At 53.1% G+C, this 15,378-nt stretch overlaps 1 protein-coding gene across 1 annotated transcript in view; it reads left to right on the top strand.

Annotated features, from left to right (window-relative positions):
- Positions 1 to 15,378, top strand: part of DGKK (diacylglycerol kinase kappa) — a 212,654-nt gene that overhangs the window by 136,790 nt on the left and 60,486 nt on the right. Inside the window, exons 6-9 of the mRNA XM_075068684.1 lie at positions 3,769 to 3,901; positions 4,533 to 4,639; positions 6,511 to 6,636; positions 7,392 to 7,494. Of these exons, the coding sequence (XP_074924785.1) occupies positions 3,769 to 3,901; positions 4,533 to 4,639; positions 6,511 to 6,636; positions 7,392 to 7,494 (469 nt within the window). The remainder of the gene's footprint in view (positions 1 to 3,768; positions 3,902 to 4,532; positions 4,640 to 6,510; positions 6,637 to 7,391; positions 7,495 to 15,378) is intronic.

The raw sequence follows: 15,378 nt of genomic DNA, 5'->3' as shown, positions 1-15,378 counted from the left end.
GGGTTCCCCCCAAACCTCCCAACTCCTGATCAGACACAGGAGGAGCTGACTCAGACTGTGGGTTCCACAAGAACGGAAGATCACTGAGGTGAACAAATCCGCCAATAAGCGCAGGACCCACCAAGGTGGAGGAGGAACTTTGTCACAGTCTCCCTTTTCTTTGGAGACTTGCTGGTGTTTTGCTAATTTACGAGGATAAACTCAGTGGGCTGACGTCAGATCCGGTGTAACTGTTTAGCATGTTGAGTAGAGCTCATTCATTTCATTACAGGAAGCTCCTTACATTTGCCAGGACAGAGGATAGAAAATGGCTCGGCAGGATTGGTCAGTGAGGGAGCAGACACTAGGTGGAAGGGGAGCGGTAGCACAGGATTTGTTATTCTAGCAGAACTGTGTGTAGAGTGAGCACTGGGCTAACAGGGCCAGAGAACGTGAGATCTGACTTGAACAAAGCCATAAGTGCCCAGGTGCTGCCTGAATAGTGGTGGCACCTCTAAGGAACCAGTTTTCCAGACATAAACGTCCCAGCAGAAGCGCTCATATGGCAGGTTTCGGTTTTCAGGCTCCTTGAATGTGAGTCTCACCCGCCAGCCTCATAATATCATATTTGTCTTGCTCGGGGCTTAAACAATCACACATGTGCATGTCCTTCCACCCCGCCTAGTTATCATTGCACAGCTATGGCATGACCCCTCGCCAATTGCTCCCCCGACTTCTGCAAGCTACTCATTCATTATCCCTGTGATGTGAGGTTTTCAAATTAGGACGAGAAGACTGGGAGCTTCAGAGGAGCCAGAAACAATTAGGCTCTCAAATGCCATTGATTTCTCTCTTAAATTATATTCTTATTATAGCTTCAATACCCACCAGTCATAATGGCCTGACTCCTCAAAGGTATTCAGTTGTCTAACTCCCACTGACCTTTGAGGATCTGGGCCAATGAGTGCAGCATGTAGCACAGAGCCAGCTGAGCAGCCAGTGATGCCAGACGAGAAAGTACTTGAAGAGAATACTAAGGCTGCCAGGGGTCAGGAAATGCCAATGTTAAGTTTGCTCATGTAACTTGACTGCTTCCCCCATGTGTGTACGTATTGCGCTGCAGCCTTTAGCAATGTGCGCACACGTGGGTTTCCACAAGACCCCTGGCCTCACATGTTAAGCCAGATGGAAAGTGACCAGAGAGCGAGGCCACTGGAAGAGTGTTCTTCAGCCTCACTGAGCCATGGGCGGACCCCGCCTTTTGCCTGCCCAAGTGGCGCAGAGTGAGGGAGGGATGCACTAGTCCCTGGCTTATTCCCTGCCTTATGCGCTGCTCACTGTCCAGCCTGCCCGCCGAGATCCCACGACACACTCATTGCTAGCCCTGCCTCATTTACTGAGTGCTGTTCAGCCTGTGGATAGGGACTAGACCGGGGCGGGCAAACTTTTTGGCCTCAGGGCCACATCGGGTTTCCAAAATCGAATGGAGGGCCAGTTAGGGGAGGCTGTGCCTCCCCAAACAGCCAAGCACCGGCCCCCAACTCCTATCCGATTCCTCCTGCTTCTCACCGTCTGATGGCCTCGCCCCAGGACTCCTATGCCATCCAACCCCCCCGTTCCCTGTCCCCCGATGGCCCCATGGGACTCCTATGCCATCCAACCCTCCCTGACTCCTGACGCCCCCCTCAGGACTTCTGCCCCATCCACCACCCCCTGCTCCCTGTCCCCTGATCGCCCCCAGAACCCCTGCCCCTGACTGCCCCCCTGGCACCCCTGCCCCCATTCAACCACCTGTGTTCCCCACCCTCTGACCACCCTGACCCCTATCCACACCTCTGCCCCCGACTACCACCCTGAACTCCCCTGCCCTCTTACCACGTTGCCTGGAGCACCGGTGGCTGGTGGCACTACAGCCGCGCTGCCCAGAGCACCAGCTCAGGCTGCAGCTCTGCAGCTGCGCTGCCTGGCCACCCAGAGCATTGCATCAGTGGCGCAGTGAGCTGAGGCTGCAGGAGAGGGAGCGAGTCTCCTGGACCAGGAGCTCAGGGGCTGGGCAGGAGGATCCCGCAGGCTGGATGTGACCCATGGGCTGTAGTTTGCCCACCTCTGGGCTAGACTGTTCCTAGGCCTTATGACGATGCCCTGGGGTGAGGGGCAGTAATGCTCCACTTTCACTCCCCAGCTGCAGGCAGCCGGTACTTGCTCCTCTCACTGCAGAGGTGGGTGAAGACTGGGGTGGGGTTGGCGGGGGGCAGCAGAGCTAACCATGCTGCCTCCCAGAGCTGACACTAGAGGCCAGGAGTCCCAAGTCCCGTGCTTTAGCCACCGAACACACCAGGCTCTCCCTGACCACACAAAGCTCTGTGCAAATGCTGTCATTCCAGAGAAGCTGCTATGGGTTTGATTGGGTCACAGCGATCTCCTGTCTAGGTAGTGAGAGCGCAGCCGATCAGTAACAATGTAGTGAGCAATCTTGGGCACACCACAGGGTGGGTCCCACCTCAGGCAGCACCTAGGACCCATGTGAGCTGCGTTGGGTTAAGGAAGGTGGGGGTCTCTGTCTCCTTTGCTAATCAAGTGCTGGAGAAAGTGGCAGTAGAAATGTACAGAACAGAGCCCTTAAATCCCATTTTGAATGAGAGGAAGGCAAGTGCCTTGGGGCAGAGGGGAAAGGGACCAGGGGGAGGAGAAAAGATGCAGGGAGGAGAGGGGGAGAGGAATCTCAGTTACAAAGGGAGGTATAAGAGGGCTAAAGACCAAGGACTAAACACATCCCTGAGGTACCTGCACTGAGCCCAGAGCTCAGTTGTATCCACCTGGAACAGGCAGAGCCTGGCCCGTAGATGGGGGAGGGTAGCTCAGTGGTTTGAGCATTGGCTTAGTAAACCCAGGGTTGTGAGCCCAATCCTTGAGGGTGCCATTTAGGGAGCTGGGACAAAAAAAAACAACTGTCAGGGACAGTACTTGGTCCTGCTAGTGAAGGCAGGGAACTAGACTCAATGATCTTTCAAGGTTCCTTCCAGTTCTATGGCATAGGTATATCTCCACATGTTTAGAAAGGGGAGCTGTGGTGTGATCTTCCAGCTACTCTTATTGTTGCTTCTCATCATGAGGAAGAGACGTTGGCTGAAATATGCCTTAAGTGTCTGTTCAAAAAAATATCAGGAATCCTGTTGGGAACTGCTGGTTGGCGAGTTCATGCTGACTAGGACACAGTCCCATCTGAATGCACAAGAGATTGAGGCTTTCATAACCGCTGTATGTGCAAGTGAATGGAGCAGTGGTGAACCAGCTCCATCTTTGTGGCTGGTGCATGATGTGTCTGCTGATATTGGCAAGGAGTGTCCATTGTGGGGAATGGACTCCAGGGCTGGGGCACCTGCCCACTCGAATTAAGCCAAGAACCCCTCACTTATTTCACGTAGGCCTCCAAGCAGTTGTCTGACGGTAAACGTGGTCAGGCCTTCCAGCAAGCTGGCTGGCATTGATGCAGTAACCTAGAAGTGGAAGACTCCCTATCCCTGGAGGCAACCAGGTAGGATATTCCACAGCTGGGCAAATCTGGCCTTATGCCATCCTCTTTGCTCCCATGTTGGTTCCTCCCTCCTATTTTGGAGGCTGGCAGGGCGGGCATAGGGCACAAAGAGATGCATGGGCCATCGAGAGCTGGGAGTCCTGGAGCCTTGCTACATTTGAGAAAGTCCCCAGTTGCTCTCTGGGATTTGTTACCTGCTCCCGCTGCCTTTCCAACTCACACTAAACACACCTCAATTCTCTTTGTCATTGCAGGCCACGCAGTTCAACATGGAGCATTTCTCTGGGATGCATAACTGGTATGCCTGCTCCCACGCCCGACCCACCTTCTGTAACGTGTGCCGCGAGGCCCTGTCAGGGGTCACTTCCCATGGCCTTTCCTGCGAAGGTACCAGCTCATCAACCCCTGCTCTGCAACCATGAACAGATGGAGCGGGACTGACCTTAGGGGGGATTGGTAGGGAATGCTTGCCAAAGCCTAGCTGAGCTGACCACAGGATACATCTCCTGGCTGCTTATCTGGTGGGCACAGGAATTGCTTAAGCCAAGCCAGGATGCTAAATAGGACAGAGAGGAGGGGAAATGGAGGGCAGAAGGTAGGCGCTTGGGAAGAACGATTGGGGTTAGAAGGGACATGGGTGGGGAGAATGTCAGGATCTGACTGAGGTCCCTCTAGCCCAGTGTCCTGTCTCTGATGCACTAGTACCAGGTGCACGACTCCTGCAGAATGCAGCCAGTGGGACATGGTGCAAGGAGCTCTGGTCCATAGGACTCTGATGGGATGGATGCTGGTGCCCATGCTAAGGGGCGGGCACCTGTGCACATGTGTTGGTTGCTATGGGCTTCATTCAGCACTGCTGCAACCAAGCGGTGTTCCCCTTGAGAGAAGGGTCAAGCCCATGGACCAAGCGTTGGTGTCCGTCTGGGGGATTCTGGAGCAAGGAGGACTGTGTGGTGAGGGGAAGCTGTCCCTGCCGCCTTCCCACTCCTCCAGGCTTTTCCATCTCTCTTGCTACTAGTTTGCAAGTTCAAAGCCCACAAGCGCTGTGCTGTGAGAGCCACCAACAACTGCAAGTGGACCACGCTGGCCTCCATAGGAAATGACATCCTCGAGGATGAAGATGGGGTAAGCACTTCCTTCCCTCCCCTTCCCCTGCCAAGAAGGGCACTGCCCTCATATACCCCCGGGCCAGCCACCGAACCAGCCAACCCCTCTTGAGCAAGGGTGCCAATGGCTTTAGCTCTGGACCTACCTGTGTAAAGGAAGCAGAAGGCTAAGTGGGCCTGATTTTGTTGTATGGGTGTGAATCAAGAGTAGCATCATGGAGTCAGTGCACTTTGTCCAGACTTACCACCATGTGTGTGAGAGCCCAGTCTGATCCAGGATCGGGAGCTAATTCCTCCGGAGGAGTTAGAACAACTGCACTTAGAACGACCCCGGAACAGTCCTGCATGGGCCCCACCAATAGGCGGATGAGATGTTCTGGTGCCCCTTCATCTCCAATTCTATTGCCAAATCCCTTAGCCTGTCTCCAAGCAACATCCCCACTGCCTACTTTGCCTGAGCAAGGATGTGGCCCAGGGATCCTCTCTCTCGTCTTTATGCTAGGGGCATGAATCCCTCCAGCTGCCCCTGCTGTGAGGGTGTCCCTTCTTCTGGACCCATGTTGAGACCTGGTCCGAGTCAGGCTCTGGAGGCGGATGGGGAGGCTGTTGGGATGAGGCCATGCTCCCATGCAGGCCTAGAGTAGAGGAGGCACCAGTGACTTTCTCCTGTGGCGGTGGAGGTCCTTGCAGAGCCCCTGGATGCTGCTTTCCCTTAGTCAGTGCCAGGGAGCTATTCATTGAGAAGACTCTATCTGTGAGTCATTAGATTGAATGGGCGACTCTCTGGTGTCCTGACCTTGGTGTCTCAAGGCAACAGCCAATACAGGAGATCAGCATTTTAAAAGCATCAGCATGCTGTGCTGAAGGCTCTCGGAGAGGAGTCTGTGCATTGTGAGCCAGGCCGGACATCTTTCAATGAGCCAGTGGCCAGGGCCCGGGAGATGGCCCACGTGCATGGCATGGCTGCAGAGTGTCGTCATCCTCTGCCCTGCTGTCCCTGCTGTTTAACCATCAGCAGAGTGGATGTAAAATGCTGCCAGATCCAAACTCTGATCAGTGATTCACCCACTTTGCCACAAGCCTCGCTGACTCCGCAGCCTGTGCGGCTGCCAGGGGTAAGACAGGCATGGATTGGAGATGGTGCACTGTGATGCCCAGAGGAGGGGCTGACTCAGATGCTGCTGCTGATGATTATAACTCACTGTAGAACGTGGAGCGGGGGTGGGGGGATATCTAGAGAGGTCCCAGCCCTCTTCACTATGCTGGAGCTGGCACTCCTCTGTGACTGGCCACAGGGGGGTGCTGGTGCTCTTCAGAGTGGGTGGTGTGAAGTCTTTTCCAGAGGCTTGCTGGGCAGAGGGATGGGACTCTGAGAGGCTTTGAAAACCCAGCTACCCTCCTCTCCTCCTGCCTTCGATCAAGGCAGTGTAGCCAGTTGGGCCAGACAAGGTAGGCTGGTTAGACGCCATCACATAGACAGCTGATTTTCTGGTGTGGTTAGGTGTTTTGGCATCTCAGTCATTGGAATTACCCTCAGAAACAGAGGCTGGTGGAAGAAGGGCAGACAATGAAAACCAAGCTGAAGTGGACGAATGGTGCCCCTTCCACAATGCCCAACACAACTGGTTTCACAGGCCCTGCTGGATACCGAAGGGGCATTGTCACACACTAGCTCCTAGCATTTAGGCAGCACTTCAATCTGCAGATCTCAAAGCACTTTCCAATGGAGGCAGGTATGATCATCCCTAGTGAGGAAACTGAGGCACGGAGCTTTGGTGTGACTTGCCCAAGATGCCCCAGCAGGCCAGTGGTAGAGGTGAGAACAGAATGTGTCTGTGGCCAGGCTGCAAGCCAGGTAATTGACCTGTTGCTTTGCCTTCCTCTCTTCAGGTAGCCATGCCCCATCAGTGGCTGGAGGGAAACCTGCCCGTTAGCGCTCGGTGTGCTGTGTGTGACAGGACCTGTGGCAGTGTCCGGCGGTTGCAGGACTGGAGGTGCCTCTGGTGCAAGGCTATTGTAAGACCCTCTCCCTCCCACCCCCTTCTCTATTCTTTTCTCTCAGACCATGCCCATCACCATGGTATCTGAGTGCCTTGGCCTCCTCTATTATTTCTTTGGATCAGATATGGGTATTGTACACCTTCCATGCCATAGCTGCGACTGTGAATGCAGACACATAGCTCTGCCTCTGCTGGGGCTCAGTGGTCATAGCGTGTTTGAAGTCTTTCTCAAACACAGCTACGTGACAGCACCACTGTAGCTCCCACACCCAGCACGGCTACATGCGTGTTACAAAGCCATACTCATGGCTGCCGATGGGTGTTATCTACTGAAAAAAAACCCTACCCACGTTGCTCAGAGAAACAGGCAATGGAGCTGGGCAGCCACCACTTCCACCCAGAATAGTGATGGACATGAAAGGGTCTCCAGCCACATGATCTGCATCTGGATCCAGATTCCAACCTCCCAGGAATGGGGGTGTTGGGTTCTAGAGGCTGGCTTCAGCCTATTTTCTCATGCTCTCCACAGACGCTAACTGATGGAGCCTCACACCTTCCTGTGCAGTAGATGAGCATTATTGTACCCACTGCTACCAGTGGGGAAACTGAGGCACAGAGCAGGGATGTGATTTGCCCAAGATCACACAACAGGGCAGTAACAGAGCTGGGAAGAGACCAATGTCTTCTGGCTCCCAGCCTCCTGCTCTCACCACTAGACTAAGCTCCCGTCCTTTTGGCTCATGCTCTCTCCTGCTGCTTTGTCCACCCTAGGTTCACAGCGCCTGCAAAGAGCTCTTTGGGAAGAAGTGTCCCCTAGGACAGTACAAGGTCTCCATAATCCCGCCAACTGCCCTGAACAGCATCGACTCTGATGGTGAGTACTGGAGCCAAGGACTGCTGGCTGCCAGTCAGGCTGGGGCAGAGCCGGCAGGGGGACGTGGGAAGGCACTTCCTTTGAGCTTGATGAGTGTCCTGAATGGCTGGAACTGAGTCTCTGAGACCTTGTGGCTCTCAGAGATTCCAGCTCTCCTGCGCTACCCCAGCCATCGGAGCATCGGCAGAGAGACCCGTAGATCAGGCCCACTGAGCTTGTTCATCTTTCCGGGGTGTCCAATACAGCTGATCCAGAGGACTACAGACTGGACCCTGTTGCAGCTTGTTGAGGCGCCGACATTGCTGGCAGAAATCCACCCCACACTGCCCTGCTGCTGCAGGGGACACAGGGAAGGAGCTAGCACTCTCCAGGATGTACTGGCTGCCATGTAGGAACCCTGGAGGCCCCATGGGGAGCTATGCTGAGGCTGACCTCTCAATCCACTTAGCCAGGCACTTGCAGTTCCTGCTTCCCTGCAGATGGAGCCACGATCACTTCCTGAGCAGGGAAAGTGCCTTTGAATGGCTAAGAAGTGGAAAAGATCAATGCAGGCAACTCGCTGCATGGTCATGCTGGGAGCTGCCTCTCCATCCTTCCCAGCGCCATCTCTTACCTGCATCCCTTGCTGTGTTATCTATAGCACAGCCTGCCAGACCCCAGTCCAGAGCCGTAACTAGGTATTTTAGTTAACTGGTTAAGCAAGAATATTGGCGCCCCCTAGAAGCGATTCTGAGGCAGGGCATGTGGGGTCATGTCCCACCCAGATTTCTGCCTTTCATTTAACACAGAGGTTTTCAAACTAGAGGGGGCACCTCCTCCCAGGAGCTGATGGATTGGAAGTTAGTGGGAGCCCCTTAGGCCCCTGGCTCTCCATGCTGTGGGAACCAGGGTGCTGGTTGGCTGCCTGGCAATCCTCCCTGCCTTGCTCCCCAAGCCAGGCCACCTCTACACGGTCAGGTGCTTCCCAGGCAGAGTGGGTGGCACAGCTTCAGGCTGCACCCCTGACATGCTCTTGGCTCTCCCCTGAAGGAGCCTGGCACTAGCTGACGACACCCTGTGGAGCCGGCCTCTGCCGTAGAGCCCAGTTGCCAGCAGTGAGTGAGTGCCTCAAGGAGCATCTCATTGCAATGCCCCACAGTTTGAAAATCTCTATGCTAAATGGAAGGCAGAATTCAGGGGGACACATGACCCTGCTTGCACCCCATGCTGCCCCATTTTTCTGCCCCCACGGCTTTGTACCCTGGGTGGCTGCCGTGCTCACCCTGCCCTGGTTACAGTCCTGCTCTGGTCCCTGAGCAGTGTATCATCTATGTCTCTTGCTATCTGGCAGATGGAGTCCTCATTTCCTCCTCTGCCTCTGTCCTGCCAGGGGACTAGCTGCTCCAAGTAGCTACTGAGAGGATCTCCCCTTGTGGTCACAGAGGCAAGGGAAGGTAGGATCTGTCCTCTGCAGGATCCAGGCACCACTCCTCTCCTCTTCCAGCTGCTCTGGCAGAAGCACTGTCTAAGGGTGCAAAATGAGGGATGTCTCTCTCCTGGCCCGATGCTCAGCCACTCCTGTGCCCCACGGCACATTTCTGTCTCTCCTCCGATCACATACGGTATCATTTTCTGATTTCATGCCAATGGCAGGGAAGGAGGGGACCTGATGCCATGCTCTGCAGCTTTCCCCACCCCTGTTGGCAGCTCCGGGGCCGTTTCTCAGCACAGCTGGGAAGAAGGAGGAATACATTTCAGTGCAATAAGCAGCATTGCCCCAGTGGGCTACTTCTGTGATTATTTTCCTAGCTTCAAAGGGAGGGACAATTAATCTTCGTGCTGCAGCTTTGGGAGGGAGTTCCCTCATTGTGCATACGGCATAGCACAGCACGGCAGGCATGGTGGTGTTGTGACCGAGACTCCGGATTCGAAAGCCCCTGTCAGGGTGAGAGAATGCTTTGTGCGTGTAATGATAGGGGCACCGTATTACTAGTGCTTTGAGATCCTTGGTTGGAAGACGCCATAGACAGGTAAAGATGGGCAACCATTGATCTGCTGGATCCAGGTATACGCGTAAGAGGTCTAGTTAGGTGCCTGATGAATCTGTGTATGTCTGACAAGCCCAATTCGAGAGCAACACAGAGTTACAAATTTCACAGATCCATGTGTTGTCTAAGTTGTAATCCAAGATTAGTCCCTCACATGAACAGAAATAACTTTGACCGAGTGTTGCACCTGGCACACAATGCAGGCCCAGAGCATCAGCGGGAAAGGAAAGGGGCCATGGCGGTAGTGGGGAAGAGAGGCTAGCACTGGGTTTGAATTGAGATGGAGAGGAGGATTGGGGAGGGCATTCCAGGCAGCAGCTGCAAAGGAGAAGGCACTTGAGGCAATGTTAGTGAGCATGGAGAGGATCCTGGGGCGAGGTGGGAGGGAGGTTAGAGCAGCAGTTTCTAGGTGGCTGGGTGGGAAGATTTCCCTACCAAGTGGTTTCTGCTGTAACTGGGGTGCCAGACTGGGAGAGGTGAAAAACCCTGTGCTAGGTCCTGCTGACAGCCCCTCAGTCTGAGAGCTGACCATCTGGGGCAAAGTTTTCAAAAGGAGCTGAGGTCCATTTTCAGAAGGGAGCCATCAAATGACAATGGTATTTAGGGGCCTCCAGCATTTCTGGGATTCAGGATCCTATGTCACTGGCAGCATTTTGATGACATTCCCCAGGTCTTGAACTGAGGAAACGTTATCCCTGTCTGGGCTTCGCTGCCATCCCCAAATCAGCCGAGGAGCTTCAGCGGCTGTTTAAATCCAGGTTGCCCAGTCTCCTTGTAGCTGAGACAAGCCACTCCCGCTCCCCTTTGTAGCATCCCTTCATGCACTCGCTGCCCAGAATCTTCCCTCTAGAGCCTTTGCTTGGCTGTGAGCACTGACTCTGTCCTCTGTTCCCTCCAACTCTTGATCCTTTTACCATCCTAGGTACTTTATTCGGGGCCTGCTCCAATTCCCTGGTAGCCATCTATAGTGAACAACCCCCATGTACAACCCTCCCCCCACAGCTAGAGGCTTTGCTTCAGCCATTGCCTATTGGAGTCAGCCTGAGGATGGGATGTGACAGGGTGCTGCTCACACCACTGTGCCACTATCCCAGAGTAACGGGGGTGTTTCTGCCAGATTGATCAGCAGTGAAAGAGTTTCAGTGGAATTCCCGTCACTGGGCTTCTGGATCAGCACACCTGCTGCTCTGTTCTTGGCACAACACTGAGCCACATCTCCCGCTGTGCACTGAAGTCAACAGGGCGATGCTGATTTACAGTTGCTACAGCTTCTCTGGTGATTTTTCAGTCTGTCTGTCTGCAGATGCAGGAAGACAGCAGTGCATTGCTTCAGGCTTGGGTCCCTCGCTGCGGACAGAACCCTCTCAGAGTGAAGGTTCAGGTTCTGCAAATGCTGCTGGGGCTAGCTGAGAAGCACTTAACAGTGCTGACTCTAACCCCGGGATCCAGCCAGCTCTGTGTAAATGTGACTGTAATGGAGTTATTCCTGATTTACAGTGGTGTGGGAGGAGAACTGGGCCTTGCTTCACTCCTGTGTTTCATCTCATTTCCCCTTTTAAGCATCCTAAGATTGCACTTGTCTTTGAAATAATATCCTTGCATTGGACATTGCCTAGTGATTGTTCATCGGCCACTACCCCAGGTCTTTTTCTTTCTCTCAGGCTGGCCCTGATTGCTCCCTCTGCCCCTGCGTTTGCGGCTTTTCTTTTCTGTGTAGCACCCTGGACTTGTGCTCATTTTTATTCCTGTCACTTACCCATGGCAGGTTGAGTCCGTGCAGACAGTGATTTCTGAAATATTCATCATGTGCCCTCTAGTTCTCTGTCATCTAGTGGTCTGACCAATGTGGTTTCCATGCCTTTGTCCAGGTTGCTGGGAAGTCTTTGGACAGAGTTGAAGCTGATAACGAACCCTGAGGGCGGCCCGTGGACACAGCTTCCAGTCAGAACTGGCCCCTGGCTCTGCTGCCGTCTGTTCTTTAGCATTTCAGTGTCATCCTAACTCACCTTGCTTCATCGACGGGCCTGGGATCAAATGCCTTTCCCAAATCCTGGGCATAGAATCTACGCTGTATTTGCCTTATCTATTTCTGCATAGCAGTTACCTTGTCTGAGAATGAGATTAGATTAGTTTGATATGATGGGCTGGGCTTTGATTTAGAAAACTCTGCTGCCTTTTCTGTATAGCATCGATTGCCCCAACTCTGCCCCAACAAATGTGTCTGCTTATCCATCCCTGGAGCCAAGGCTGTTCGGTTTCCGAGGTCTGCTTTGGTGCCAGTCTTCCAGAAGCAACGGGATGGGAGTGATAACAGCTCAAAGAGTTTTTAGCCAAATTCTCTAATGCTCTCAGGAGGCTTCCATCTGGCTCGAGCTGAGCTAAATATGTTCTTTTCCTCCAGATATTTGCTTGCTTAGTTTTTAATGATTTTGCTGCTTCTGTCATCCGGTGGCTCATCTGTCTCTCTCATTACTCACTGGGACACTGTCAGAGTAACAGTCAGGCATTTAAAAAAACATGGCTGTGCTACTAATAATCTACCTCTTCCTGGTCTCTCTCCCCCATGCTGTCTCCTGTCCTTGAGAAATTGTGGTAGAGTGCTCCTTAGCATCCCTCCTAGGGGGAGGGGAAAAGCATTGTGCAAACACCTCTCTCTTGCCTGCCGGAGCTGAAGTCTTTTTCAGCACCTTTGTGGGAGTTGGGTTTAACTCACTCCCAGCTTGGACAGTGATACCAGCCCACTCAATTTCACTGTCTGGTTCTCATGGGCCAAGGCACAGGCACCTGTGGTGTTTGGATTTCAAGACCCTGGGTTTCTTCCTTTCCCCTCGAGCATCAAACACCCATTGCCACCTTGCTTAGTCCTCGTTGCACTCAGTGCTTTCCCCAGGGGCCCTACTGGATTCTTCCTTCATAGGATCATAGAATATCAGGATTGGAAGGGACCTCAGGAGGTCATCTAGTCCAGCCCCCTGCTCAAAGGGGGAACTAATCCCCAGACAATTTTTTTACCCCAGTTCCCTAAATGGCCCCCTCAAGGATTGAGCTCACAACCCTAGGTTTAGCAGGCCAATGCTCAAACCACTTAGCTATCCCTCTCCTTGCTCACATTTGTGATGGCCCATGGAATCTTTCTTTCCCTCTGTCACTTCCACATGACTTTCCTTCCCCTCTAGGGACTGCAGGTTTCTCCCTCCTCCTCAGCCCTTACTCGTCCCAACTGCAGGTGCCTGTGTCTCCTTTCAGGGGCTTGTAGGTGGTTTCATTTGTCCTGTGCCCTCTGAGTGTCTGCCTGGGCCTGCCTCTCTGAACCGAGCTCTCTCGCCTAACAGGGCACCAAACTGGCATTCCACAAAGACTAAACCTTCCTTCTTCTTTCTCATCCACCAGCTCTGCTTGGCACGGTGCCACCTAGCTCCCAGCTAATGGATGTCTCTGTGAGGTCAGGACTTTCTCTCCAACCCCTTACCAGACCCCATGTTGGCTCCAATTAGATTTCAAATATCACAGCGAGATTTCTCTTCCTGCTTTCTCACATCCTAAGATTTTCTGGATGGTTCAGATAAGCTGGTTCTTCCGCTTGCAACCTACGCACTGACTCAGCATCTCCTGGTGGTTTGGTTCTCACGTCCAATTAATTTGTTCTCTGGCTGTGGCAGATGCTTAGCAATGCCCAGGGAAAGCAGGAGGGACCAGGTGGGTAGAGATGACAAGCTCAAAAATGTGACAGGAGAGCTACAGAGGCTTGATTTTTCACGAGCGCGTTCTCGGCAAGCTGCAGATGCTTTCTTTATTGCGGCTATTATACAAAGGTACTTGGGTGAAACCTCATGGTAATACTTGCCTGCATCTCCGGCTCTCTGAGGGCCTCCACCAGTTATTGATGAGGGACATGTGCTTGTCTGCGCTGAGCTGTCACTCATTTTCATGCATTATTTAGGGATGCCAACTTGGTGGTAATGAAAAGGTGGACACACCAACAGGAGTTCTGGAACCTCTCTTGCCCTGCCTCTTCCCCCTAAGGCACCACCCCTGCCCCTCCTCTACCCCCAAGGCCCTGCCCCCCATTTGCTCCTCCCCTCTGCCGGGAGCAGCAAGCATGCTGACTCTGCTCCTTCCCGACTCTCTCCCTTGCAAGGGCCATCAGCTGATTGGCCAGCAGGGATGGAAAGNCCCTCTCCCCCGCCCTCCCCCCAGTTGCTTGCTGCTTTCTCCCTCTCTCTCCCACCCCCCATTGCCCGGTTCGGGAGGGACTTTCATATAGAGCTGGGACTGGGAGCTACAGCCGCCCAATGGAGGTAGGAGGTGGCCCCAGCTTAGTAGGGGCTGGCCTGAGTGATGACCTAGCGCCTCCCCTGCCCACAGTAACCGGATGTGTTCTGTGTCCAGTCAGTTCACCTGACAGAACACTGTCAGGTCCCCTTTTTTACCAGACTTTTTGGTTGAAAACTGGGCACCTGGCAACTCTCGCATTATTTCGTTTATTCCAAGGTTAGAAGGGAGTACTGTGACCATCAAGTCAGAGCTCCTGGATAGCACAGGCCAGAGAACTTTCTGTTCCTGTTTGAACGAAAGCAGATCTTTAAAAAAAACTTCGAACCTTGATATAAAAGCTTCTAGAATCCACCATGACCTTGGCAATTTGTTCCAATGATTAATCTCCCTGACTGTTAAAAAGGTATGCCTAGTTCCATTCTGAATTTGTCTAGCTTGAACTTCCAGCCATTGCATCTTGTTATACCTTCGTCTGCTAGACTAAAGAATCTATTACCTATTTTTTGTTCTCCATGTAAGTACCAGTAAATCATGATCAAGTCAGCCCTTAGCCTTCTCTTTGTTAAGCTAAATAGATTGAGCATATTTTCCAATCCTTTAGTCATTCTCATGGCTCTTCTCTGAACTCAGTCCAATTTATCACCATCATTCTTGAATTGTGGACACTAGAACAGGACATAATATTCCAGCAGTGGTGCCTAATACAGAGGTAAAATCACCTCTCTTCTCCTACTCCTGGGAGAATTCTGTGCCACTGTATATGTGCATAATTTATGTCCCCCACAGATTTCTTTGTTTCCTTGCAGAAAAATGACTTTCTGACGGGGAAGCAAAGGGAACTCACAAGAGCGGTCATATGACCATCCCCAGCAGTATGTTTCGGGTGCCCAGGGCAGCTGGCAGAGAGGTAAATCACTGTGGGGCAGGGGGCAGGACTGGGGAAGATACTGCTGATGGCTCCTACCCTGCACCGGGCTTAGCTGCTAGTCCTGGCTGGGCTGGGGGGATGGGACTTCCTCTTCGCCTGCATGGCATCCAAGGTTGTGTCAGTCACCCCAGCTGTAAGAAGCTTTGAAAATACCCCCGTTCTCCCCGGCCGTGCTTCTTGCACCCATTGCTCCTCAGCTGCAGGGGGAGGGGGCACTGTACAGGCAGCTGGTCCCCCATCCGCCCAACTTCTGTGCATCCAGACCCCCTGTGATAAAGCCTCTGTCCCAAATCTGGACCTTAGCATCCAAAATTTGGGGGCTTAACATTAAACTCCCCCCAAGCTTATACCCAGCTTGGTTCTGATCTCGCTGCCACCAACCAGGAGTCAGTGCCTGTTACACTGAAGCCCCCCAAAATCGTCCCTGGGGGACCCCCCCAAGACTCAGTACCCCGGGGTCTCCTATCTCAATGGGAAAACAAGTTCCTCCCCCTTGTCTCCTCGTTATCTGATCCCCAGCTTCCCTCCCTGGGTGAGCCTGGGCGATGCAGTACTTAACTCCTTGAATACAACACAAAGAGGCCAATCAACCTCTCCCTAAGGCAATGCATTCAAACCTAGTAAAGCTAACATAAAGAGATTTTCCACCCCCCC

The sequence above is a fragment of the Chelonoidis abingdonii genome, chromosome 8 (assembly GCF_003597395.2).
Source record: "Chelonoidis abingdonii isolate Lonesome George chromosome 8, CheloAbing_2.0, whole genome shotgun sequence".
Lineage (NCBI taxonomy): Eukaryota > Metazoa > Chordata > Testudines > Testudinidae > Chelonoidis > Chelonoidis abingdonii.
This window is presented reverse-complemented; position numbering and strand designations above follow the sequence as displayed.